At 36.8% G+C, this 12,396-nt stretch overlaps 1 protein-coding gene across 3 annotated transcripts in view; it reads left to right on the top strand.

Annotated features, from left to right (window-relative positions):
- The window catches only part of COL21A1 (collagen type XXI alpha 1 chain), a 183,771-nt gene that overhangs the window by 74,534 nt on the left and 96,841 nt on the right, over positions 1-12,396 (top strand). For all 3 annotated transcript variants that reach the window (XM_029945443.1, XM_029945442.1, XM_029945444.1), the window contains exons 6-10: positions 1,828-2,001; positions 3,038-3,115; positions 4,862-4,870; positions 5,162-5,245; positions 12,140-12,202. In XM_029945443.1, coding sequence (XP_029801303.1) covers positions 1,828-2,001; positions 3,038-3,115; positions 4,862-4,870; positions 5,162-5,245; positions 12,140-12,202 — 408 coding nt within the window. The remainder of the gene's footprint in view (positions 1-1,827; positions 2,002-3,037; positions 3,116-4,861; positions 4,871-5,161; positions 5,246-12,139; positions 12,203-12,396) is intronic.

The raw sequence follows: 12,396 nt of genomic DNA, 5'->3' as shown, positions 1-12,396 counted from the left end.
GAGTGCAGAATTCACATTTATTGGGAGGACAGTTTGTTTCCCTCAAAGGAATTTATATTTAATAAAGTTGATAAACTAACATGTATTTTCCAAGTCAGATATGTTCAGAATACAGATGCAATGATAAAAACAGTTATGTGTTGATAATTATTATAATTAAGATAGTCTAACAATATATTATATAATTTAGGAAGTGTACAAGGTTGTATATGAAATTATGCATCTGTGCAATTTCATTTGATAACAAGTTTTTAAAAATGTTGTCTACCATTTTTATTAAAGACAATATGCTAAGTTCTGTGAGACATCACAAATGAATAAGGCATATTTTACACCTTGAAGGAACTTATTTATAATGGAAGATTGAAGGCCTCTGTTATCTAATAGGAGTACTAAGTATTAGTGGAGTGTAGAGGGAAAAGTAGGTTCTAATACAAAATGTGGATAAGTCTTACTAGAGATGCTCTTTGGATTGGACCTTGAAGAATGAATAGGAATTTGATGAAGAGAGTCAGTGGTTCAGTTATAGTAAAGTGCAGGTTTTTTTAAAGAGGAGAAAGTGGTGTCCCCTATGTTTGCAGTATAAGATACATGAAAGAAAAAGCTGACAAGGTGTGAGCTCAATTTGTGGGGACCTGGAAACCATGCAGAGGGTTTTGTACTTTATTCAGTTGATGGCAGGATTCCATCTAAAAGTCTTTATCATTGGTGTGCCATGGTCAAAGCTGCTCTCTTGTCTCCTTTTTCTTTCATAAAGAATACTTCTATTTCTTTCCTGGAATTGGCCTACATCCTGGGAATCCAGAAATTAAAGAGAAATCAATTCTTTGATGAAATTCTGGTGAGAGATTAATTGTAGTAGAAGTATGAAGAATGGCTTAGAGAGGGAAGAGTTAGAGATGTATTTGAAAGTTATGCAGATAAAGTAAGATATCCATGAACCTAAATGATGGCGATGAGAATGGAAATGGAGAAGTGAATTAGTCATATTTAAGAGACATATTTGGTAGAACATTGCATCTGGTTATCATTGTAACTGAGGGAGGGCAAGAGGGAAAGACACTTGTTGCAATTTAGAGACAGAGGATATTATAATTTGAGGGAAACTGAAAGGAAGAAAGTTTTGGGGACAGTTCAAGTTCATTTTGCTTACAACATTCTCTTAGGCTGTTTGTGAAATATCCTGGTAAAATTATACTAGTCAGTATTAGAGTTATAGGTCCCATATGTAGGAAAGAGGTCTAGGCTGTTGATGTAGATATGGGACTTATTCCATAGAAGTGATAATTGTCCTGTAGAAACAGATAAGATAATCAAAGGGGAGAATTGAAAAGGTCAGTGACAGGTATGTGGGGAATGACCTCATCCAATGGCAGGAGCCTTTGTGGAAGAGGAGCCTTTGAAGAAACAGAATGAGCAAATGGAGAAGAAGAAATGAAGATGATCAAGATGGTTTGAATCATGGAAGTTGAATGAAGGTATCAAGGAAGATGGACTACTTAAGGGTCCAAAGTTGCAGTGAAGTAAATAGGATGAGGAATGGGAGAAGCCATTTGGATTCAGAGATTAAGGAACTTATTTGTGAACTTGAGGGAGTTGCTTCAGGAAACTGATACTTCTACTTATATGTAATGAATATGTAATAGAAAATGGGGATTAATAAATTAATTGGTGAGTAGCATTTGAAGTCCAGCTTGGGTCAAAGTGTATATAGGACAGCCAGTCTGTGTGGTATGGATTTATGGTTGGCAGCAAAGGAATGGGAACAAGGGAAATGGAGGATTGTTAGAATTTTATTCATGAATCTTCCATACTTTCTTCCTATAGACATTATTTGATGAAGGCTGGCATCAAATCCGTCTCTTAGTAACAGAACAAGATGTAACTCTGTATATCGATGATCAACAAATTGAAAACAAGCCCTTACATCCAGTTTTAGGGATCTTCATCAGTGGGCAAACTCAAATTGGAAAGTATTCTGGAAAGGAAGAAACCGTTCAGGTGGATAAACAATGATATGCTTTTTGCATTGTATACAGTGAAACTTTTGCTGTCCTTTATGATAGTATTTATCACATTTAACTATATTTCACTTACATATTCATTCCTTTAAGACACTTAAAATGTATGTGGTTTATTAGTGGAATTGTGTGTTTGAAAATGCAAAATTAGACCTAATAGATTTCATAGGAATTCTTAGAAAAATGTTCCCCTGGGTTCAGGGTAGAATTCTACATTCTTATTAAGCATTTTCATATATCCTAGGAGATGCATAGATTAATGAATTTGGAAAGCAGAATGTAAGATTAGAATGGTGAATGGAGGCTATAAAATTTCTTTGTAGCTGTGAGAATACAGTAAGATGAATACATCTTGGTGTTCTTTCTTAAAACTAACTTTTGATATTTTTGAAGCTGGAGTATCTATCTGTGGTTTGAGAAGTGTGTGTATAAATAGCCATTTCTTGAAAAATGTTTTATTTGAAAACATGTATCTTTCCCCACTGTGTTTCTATTAAGGGAAGACTGTCACATCCAAATTACACACATGGTCTGTCTATATTAACGCTACATGTCAAATTACAGTAAATATTTAAATTGGAGCAGGTGTTTGGCCTACCCATCACATAACACTCCATGCCATCAATTAAATCTCTGAAACTAAAGATGACTTCCTAAGCCCACTCTGTTGTAATCAGAAATGTTGGAGAGGTTTAGGATAAACACAGAAAGCCTGGGAAAGCTTTTAAGTGTCCTAGGAAATACTCTCTAGACTAGCTTTTAATTTAGAAATAATAAAAAAAGCTCCCCTGGGTTCCTGCAGGACATCAGAGATCTGTTTTCAGTGCTAGAGTTTTCCTCATGAATTATGTTGCATCACATCTTTAAACTGTATGTTAGGTATTCAGATTTAGTGCTTTTATGTTTTACCTAAGTGCTGTGATTTAAACCTTACATAACAGCTAATGTATTTGGGTTGCTCTTATTAAGCCACTAGCTTGTGCCTCAATTTTAACTTGATTGGGTTTTGCTCCTAGTTTGATGTCCAGAAGTTGCGAATCTACTGTGACCCAGAACAGAACAACAGAGAAACCGCGTGCGAGATTCCTGGATTTGTGAGTAGGATGGATTATTCCCCCGAGTGTTGCTTCAGTACTTTCAGAGGAATAAATGAATGGCAGATAGTGTATGAGCCTTAATTTAAAATACACAGTTAATGAGTTTGTTAATTGTCAGTGCAAATAAAGTTACATCAATTAAGACATATTTTGAGGTTCATAATTGAAATAAAATTATAATGTATCTCTGTGGACAAATGAATGCAAAAGCACAGGGAAGTAATTTTTTCACATCTCAGCGTGTGATATTATCAGTACTCAAGGCCAGCAGGGCTGGGCCTGCTGTAGAAGAACACAGGATTCCTTGAATATCTGCATTGTAAAATTTCTGTACTTCATTAAATGTGTGGACAGAATATTCTACACAGCACAGTTCTGAAGAATAGGAAGTGATTTATTATCCTGTTCATCAGCACGTTTTCTCAAACCATAAGGAACACAGAGGCTTCTTTGTGCTGTTGTTACCTAAGTAGGATTTTCCTGTTTCCAGGTTATAGGCCACCTATTTATGTAGCTATTTTCATTAATGTGTTAGGAAATAATTATGAGCTAAACAAAAGAGTGTGATTGTTTGTCTGCTCCTGGTGTGTGTGTGTGTGTGTGTGTGTGTGTATGTGTGTGTGTGTGTGTTCAGTCCCTTTCCTTGGGCAAAAAAGAAAAAAAAAGTAATGTTTTTGTAATGCAAATAAGGCAGAGTATTGTAAAAGTTTGCAGCAACTGGATTCCCAGCAACATTTGAGCTCATGCTATCATTCTTGTAAAGTCATACCGTCATTATCTCCTTTTTTCCTGTCAAACTGAATAATCTACAAATCCACATGTTCTGAAAACTTGAGGACATGGAACAGTGCCTATAAAGGATTTATAATAAAATCAAACATGGAACCTTTTAGAAATAATTCATTCTTGGCTTTTTAGAGAGGTGGTTGTTTAAACATTATAACTTTTATTTTAGAAACTTATAACTTAGAATATGAATCTCTAATCTCTCCTAAAAGTACTAATAACTGATTGCATTTTGGCAGTACATTTTATATACTTATTTATTGATATTTCTGCATTGATGTGATGACCATGACCATCACCCTCCCACCTCATGAAAGCACAGGATTAGAGGGTAGATTTTCAGGCCTCATATCCACTTTTTTGTCTTTTTATGTCCCTTTAGTTACTCTCAGGTGTGACTTCATGAGGCTTGTTTACCTTTTGCATCTTTATTCCCACTTTCTCATTTTCTGATGGAATTTATTATTGTTTGGAAAGATTAATAACCTATTTAAAATCATGTGTTACTCAATAAGAAACATATTGTTGAGTGAGTTGTTCTTCTAAAGTAAAAAGCATAAAATTTAATGCATGGAATTTGTGACTTTCTCAGATGTGTTTTGCTTTTTCCTCTGCTTCTTAAATGATTTCCAGAAAGTTCAAGGGGGCATATAAATCGCATCCTGAGGTACTTTTGCTCCTGAGTGGCGATTATACCAAGAAGCTTTGGCATTTTCATTTATTCCTTTCACTCATCATTGTTGTTCATCCCTCACTTTATCCTACTGTAAATGTTGTCATAACATGTATAAATAAGTAATTTTTTTAAGGATAGTTGCAAGCAAATGCTTTAGCTCTTGCTGGTTCGGATAGTTCATGTATCTGGAACCTGGACAATGAAATATCTATAAATTAGGAAGAAAATTTAGAAATTTAAAAGCATCTTTTAATACCCATTTGTTTTTCCTTTTCTTTCAGAATGGTGAGGTAGGCCTGGAAACTGTTATTCTCCTTAAGGTAGTATTTGTACTGTGGGATGGTTTAGCTTCCTTCCATTAACTGTAAGTATTTTAGACAAATAGAACTCATTTTTATGTTGTTTGAGTGTATTTTGTTTTCATAGCTTTTTGTGATTCAGAATTTCTTACTGGATTGGGCTAAATAACCTTGGAAAGTCCATGTGAGATACCTTTCCCATTTCGCACAGACATGCAGGCACGCACACACGCATGCGTATATGTCTTCCCACATTTGTTATTTTCATTTTTGTCTTTGTAGTGCCTCAATGGCCCCAGTGATGTAGGCTCTACTCCAGCTCCCTGTGTTTGTCCTCCGGGAAAACCAGGACTGCAAGGCCCCAAAGTGAGTACTGCCTAACATGCTTTTCTTGTTAAAACCCACAAACAAAAGAGCTGAGAAAATGCACAGAATTCCTGGGCACCACTGACTCTTTTTTGAAATTTCTACCTAATGTCTTAGAGCAATTTATAACCTGAGTTTTAATGATTTTCTTAAAAAGCACATTCTAATCTATAATTGCATTTGAACCTAGAACTGATACCCATAGCTCACAGTAAAGTGAGGGAGTATACAAGTTTGTTTGCTGGATTATCTGGTATTTGTTTCCCTCAAGGACTACAAGAACCATACCTCTTTACAACCTAATAAAAAAGGAAGAAAGGGCATTTGTTGAGGTATGTTCTAAATTCTCAGTTTGTCCAAATGATTTTCAGATAGGGGGCACCTGAGTGGCTCAGTTGGTTAATTGTCCAGCTTCGGCTCAGGTCAAGATCTCACAGTTTGTGAGTTTGAGCCCTGTGTCTGGCTATGTGCTGACAGCTCAGAGCCTGGAGCTTACTTCAGATTCTGTCTCTCTATCTGTCTCTCTCACTCTCTTTTTATCCCTCTCCCACTAACACTCTGTTTCTCTCTCTCAAAAATAAACATTAAAATAAAAAAAAATGACTTTCAGGTAGAAAAATGAAGTAGAAGCATTAAAATTGACTTTACATTATGTTTGATGTCTAATTCTAAAAAACAGGGATATGGAGATCAATTTTACTTATGTGATGATTACTTTGGGGGGTATATCTATTAGTGATACTCATATATGCACATGTTCCAGTTGTATATATTGATTTGTGTGTGTATATATGTTAATTGTGTGTATGTGTATATAAACATTTACATATTTATTTGTGTATTATATGTTTTTACATGATTGGAGCCATGATGTACAATATCATTTCATAACTAGTTACTTTGTATATAATTAAATATTCTGAATATGTTTCTATGCTATTAAATATGAATGATTAAGTTATAAGTTGATACTTATTGTGGCATCCCTTAGACCTAGCCTGATACTGAGATGTTAAGTCGTTTGTCTACTATATGTTAATCTTACTCATTTACTATTATTTTACAATATTGCTTAAATAAAAATAATGTCTAACTTGGGAGCAGGAATGAGTCCTTAGCCATAAGGAGTGTTTTGTGTGATCATTTATTGCCTGAGATAACCAAGCAATAAATATGAATTGTAATGTTCATTTTGATGGAATTTCCTTAGTGTTTTAGTCACCATCACTAAAAATGTTAGCTTTTAAACTGCTGATCTAATTTAATTCTTCCTATCTTTTATGCATGTTTCTCCTGTCCATTTTTATGTGATAGCTTGTGACACACTTCAGGCCTAGCATTAAAATAAAAAAACAAATGTAATTTAAGAGATAAAAGAATACATTCACTATTTCATTCAAAGAAAATCTATTTGGTTTGGAATTTGACTTCATATTATAATCCATTTATTATTATAAACTATTTTTAGATTGCATTTAGAAAAGTTAATCCATATTTTTTTAAAAGGTTATTTATTTTGGAGGGGGTGAGCCAGTGGGGAAGGGCAGAGAGAGAGGGAGAGAGAGAATCCCAAGCAGGCTTTGTGCTGTCAACACAGAGGCCCCCACGCAGGACTCTGTCTCATGAACCATGAGATCTTGACCTGAGCCAAAATCAAGAGTCAGACACTTAATTGACTCAGCCATCCAGGTACCCTGAAAGCTAATCCAAGTATTCTTTAATTAAAGTAATGCATGTTATTTAGCGTGCCTTGACATAAAGGATAAGATACTCCTAGGAGAATTTACCTTGTAAGACAACTTGGTGTGATCTACTAGTAGATCTCTTTTATTTTATTTTATTTTCTATGTATTTATTTTATTTTGAGAGAGAGAGAGGCAGAGAGTGAGCAGGGGAGGGGCAGAGAGAGAGGGAGACACAGAATCTGAAGCAGGCTCCAGGTTCTGAACTTGCGGGAGTCCAGCTCCGGCAGGTCCAGGGTTCCCCTGAAGGATGGATGGTGTTGGCAGGAAAGAAATGGGAATCAGCGAAGGGGGATAGGAATGAGAGCCACGAGGTTTTTTTCTGATCAGCAGACAGACATCTCTGCTCTCCAGGCAGGCACCTCTGCACTGACTGGAGAGTCAGCTTTATTTATTGAAAAAAATGTATCCGGTATAAAACAGAAGTGGCAATTGCCTTAGACAATGATTTCTGATGACAAATTCCTTGGTATATAAGAATTTCCCAGAACATAGATTGGTAGAAGACTCATGCATAATCTTTACCAATAATGACTGAAGTAGGTGATTTAGATGCTTATCACATGGGGAAGGAAAGTATCTTTAGCATTCAAATACAAGGCAATGTTTTTACCATAGCAAAGGCAAGAGTTAGTTCTTTGTGAACGGGGGGTCATAAATGGCTCCCAGCATGAGCTATCAGCACAGAGCCTGATGCAGGGCTCGAACCCACAGACTGTGAGATCATGACCTGAGCTGAAGTTGGACGCTTAACCAACTGAGCACCTAGAGCACCTATTTTAAATTCAATTATAACTTCAACTTGAAATATTATATGTAAAAATTATTTGATCTGTAAGAGGTATAATCTGGAAATCAGAGTCCTAATATGTCTGACCTCTCAAAGCCCAAAGTGTTGTCCTGACTCCCAGGGAGGTTCCAGCCACCCCTAGGGTCTCTAAAGGGCTGTCTTTTGGGGAGACATCAGATGGCTCTGACCCTTTCTGAATCTTTATTAGTGATCTGTTAGGTGTCTTAAAGTGACATTGATTTTTATTCACATATGTTTCTATAGCAAAGTTGTAGCACATCCTTTGTCTCATCTGGTAAAGCCTCTGATATCCAGTATTTTTAAGTTTCATGTGTTCCTCATATTCATTTTCTTAGTCATAATCTCACACTATTGCCACCTACTACTTTAAGTGAAATTGCAGTTTTCCACCAATCTTCAAGCTGGCGTGCCTTTTCGATCTGCTTTCCATTTTCTTCAGAAAATCTGGCAGGAGAACAGGAACACACACACACTCTTCCATCCTTTCAGGGCTCTTTCCCCTGGAGGTGGTTCCTAGCCCACATCAGGGACCTGCCTGTGAAAAACAGAATCCCTAGCAACACTCCGATTGTATTTCCTTTAGAGAATTTCTGGCTTGGGAGAATCAATAGGGTTTTAATTAGATCAGCAGAACTGGAACCAAAATAGATGAGGTGATTTTACTTATAGATCCAACTGAGACTTATTGGGCATTTTTGTTAGATGCTTTCTGGAAGTTTTGTAGATATCCGTCAAATAGAGTTAGCTGTGAGGAACAGATCTAATATTCCTATTAACCAGAAATAGACTTCTGGGAGCTGACACTTGAGTTCTGAGACTGAAACAGAGGTGAAATTCTAGTGTGGATAGGTGGGTAAATGTTTATTCTAGGGTAAAGAATGTCATCTGTTTAAAATTCTCTGAGTTTTCAAAGATAGGGCAACCCTGTTGGAAAACCAGGTCAAATGAACTGTGGTATCCTGTACTTAGACTTATCATGGCATTATAACTCTACAGAAAGCATAGAAATATATGTCTGTTATTGGATTGTGGGTTTCTTGAAAAATAGCTAATTCATTTTGTATCCTTAATGTCAAATATAGAGAGTGATCAAATTAATAAATCTGTTAGAATCGTTTTTATATTGTAAGCACTTTACATTGAAGGTTAATACAAACTAAATTCTTCTTTGGAATTCCAGTGTCTGACACAGTGCTTAAGGGTAGTAGTTTTCTAATTTAACAAATTATGAAATCATTGAACAAATAGAATTCATCCCTCTTCCCAATTAACCTATGTGGGATGGGATGCCTTTGTTGTGATATGAGAGATCCAGGCAATCCCCAATTTATAAACACTCCCTTTCTTTCTTTTTTTTTTTTTTAATAGTTTATTGCCAAGTTGGTTTCCTTATAACACCCAGTGCTCTTCCCCACAAGTACCCCCCTCCATGCCCATCACCCACTTCCTCTCTCACCCTCCCCCTTCAGCCCTCAGTTTATTTTCAGTATTCAAGAGTCTCTCATGATTTGCCTCACACCCTCTCCCTAACTCTCCCCCCCCTTCCCATGGTCCCCTGTTAGGTTTCACCTGTTAGACCTATGAGTGAAAACCTATAGTTTCTGTCCTTCTCTGCCTGACTTAAACACCCCCTTTCAAAAGACCTTTGTGAACGGTGGCTTCTTTCTCTACTTGAGTCGTCATGGGAACATTTGTGGGGGCAAACTCCTGCCTTTGATGTATCCTTGATATTAGGGCTATTAGTTCAGAAGTAGAAAGAAGGCACATTTTCCTCTTTTTAGGAAGGAACAATTTCTTACTAATCTTTTCCTCTGAAATTACTTCCCTCTCTCTCTCCCTCTACAACTGTTTCTCTGTTGATGTCCTTTGGTTCACCCTCAGCAGTCCTCTGACTAGGGATTCCTTTGGGCTATCAAAGTATCCTCTGTTTAAAATACAAAAGCCTTTGGAAGATTTCAGGAGCCACTGGGCATTTACATTTTTATGTTAATTTCCCCCACTAAGTGGATTCCTTCTAGCCTGTGAGTGGGTGTTTGAGTTTTGAGGTGGGGAAGAGGTTGGTTTGGGAGGAGGGAATAGGTCTCAGGTCAGATATTCCTGCACAGTCTTCAGGGGAGGGTGAAGGCACAGGGATTTGGGAGAAAAGGGCTTGAACACCTGGGATTTGGGACTAGGTGAAGAGTTCCAAAGACCTTTGTTTCAGATGAGCAACTTAAAATATTAGCTTGCTTTTGCAAGCACAACTGCTTCTTACTTTAATTATTCATATTTTACATGACTCAAGAGGCCAAATGCAGAGATGTTTTAGCTTAGTCCATGACATTTCCACTCCTGTCAACAACTCAAAAATCCTGTGGCACAAGTTCAATTCAACATAAGTATTGCTTTTCAGCTGAATACATAGTTTCTAAAATTCAAAATGTGCAAATGTTTCAAGTAAATTAGAAGAAAGTGGATTGGGAATTTAGTCACAGTTGTACAATAATCCCTACGTCTCATTTAATGTATTTGGAAATTGTTTTTCCTGTTATGTTTGCTAACAGTCCCCAGGACTGGTTCTAATCAGTGTATGCGTTTTGATGTGGGCAGGGAGTATAGTGTTTAGGGGCATGGACTCTGGAACTGCTTTGGCTGAGTTCAAATGCCCTCTTCACTAGTCGTGTGTGACCTTAAGCAAGTGACCTAAGCCTCCAGGGCCTCAGTTGTCCTATATATAAAATGGGAATGGTTAAATTACTTGTGTCATGGGATTATTAAAAGAATTAAGTAATTTAACATATGTAAATCTCTTACAGCAGTGCTTAGCATATAATAAACAATAAAGGTTGAGTATCAGCTTTCATTACAGTAATGCAGTTGAATTTTTATTCTGACTGGTCTCCATTTTTCTCAGTCTTTCCTCACGTAAGTCTTGTGGGCAGCTCCTAAGTGAAAAGCCTATCCCTCCTTCATTGGCCACTTAATAGAGTTCACATAGTTCTTTACATTTTTCCTGTTCCATTTTTCAGGAACAAATCTCCCTAGCCAGTAGCCTGAAATGATATTTCAGACTAGCAGATTGGGCTCCGTGAAAGTACCTGGTCCTAGGTACCCCTAGTTTGGGGTCCTGTGTGAATGATTTCCTAAAGTAAATAATGAATCATTGAACTGAAATCAGCTGTCTTACCTCTATGCAGGAGTTTACTGATACTCAGATTCTATGTTTTTAGGCAAGGTGCCCCATGTGGATCTCATGGACTCAGCAATAGATTAATATATTAATTTTGAAGTATTTCTTAGAATTAAAATATACAACACCCTCACCTCACAAAAAACATTGCCTCTTTTTATGGATGGTGAGCATCTGAATTGGTCAGTATTCACCATTGGGCAACATACTAGAATTCGATAAAACATGCCTGGGTGCATTGTCATATTGTAGGGAATAATGTTCTTTGGCCATCCTTGGACTGTAGGGGCAAAGGACATTTCTTCATTTCTAGGTATTACGTGTGTTCAAAGACTGTGATTGTTAAGACAGATTTATTTGGCTTGGCCTTGCTCTCATGTAAATATTTAGATTTAAGAATTTTTAACATTATGTTAAAATAGGGTTATAAGAAAGTGTAGGCAGACACATTGCCTGGAATGAAGAAAGGAGTCCCATGTATAAGATCATAGAGCCTGTGGACTTAAAAAAAATAATCGTAGGGCGCCTGGGTGACTCAGTCAGTTAAGTGTCTGACTTCGGCTCAGGTCATGATCTCATGGTTCATGGGTTTGAACCCCATGTTGGGTTCTGTGCTCACAGCTCAGAGCCTAGAGCGTGCTTTCGATTCTGTATCTCCCTCTCTCTGCCCCTCCCCTGCTCGCTTTCTGTCTCTCTTTGTCTCAAAAGTAAATAAACATTAAAAAATATATCAAAAAATAATACTTCTGAATTGAATTATGACATCATAGATCCTTGATATCTGTAGTGTAACATTTAGAATAAAGTCTGTAGACTTACAAGGGAAAGATGGCTCTCATTGAAACCGTATTTGCCATGACACTTGGTTTGCTCAGAATTCTAAAAATATGTTGCCATAAATACCGACAGTTTACGTTAGTGAAAAGTACTTTACTTGTTATATCTGGTGTACTCACAGAAATAAATCATTGAAGATTTTACATAAAATAAAGTCTTTATTTGGTAAAGTGAGCATTTAAAATACGGCATTTTTCCAACCCTGTTTTGGGACTTTTTTTTTTTTTTTAAATATATAGTAAGCTAAAAATAATGGAATTGGTTTGAACCTTGAAAGTCTCTGACTGCATCATTGTGATTGGTTGTTTTGTACTGAGAATTCTTTTCCTTCCTAGGGTGAACCTGGACAGCCTGGGAGCCCCGGCTACCCTGGACAGTCTGGTCAAGATGGTAAGCCTGTGAGTACTGAAAGCTTAGTCATCTCCAGTACTGGGATTATGGTGTCAAAGTAAAAACTGCACTGGGCAACATTAAACAGGCAAGGAAGACTTTATTCAAGACTCTTGTCATAGGGAGAGAGATTGACCTCTACTCAACGAAACAAAGAAAGGATGGATTCTTGAGTGCTGACTTAAGCTAGTAGAAAAGTACT

This window comes from Suricata suricatta, chromosome 7 (genome assembly GCF_006229205.1).
Source record: "Suricata suricatta isolate VVHF042 chromosome 7, meerkat_22Aug2017_6uvM2_HiC, whole genome shotgun sequence".
Lineage (NCBI taxonomy): Eukaryota > Metazoa > Chordata > Mammalia > Carnivora > Herpestidae > Suricata > Suricata suricatta.
This window is presented reverse-complemented; position numbering and strand designations above follow the sequence as displayed.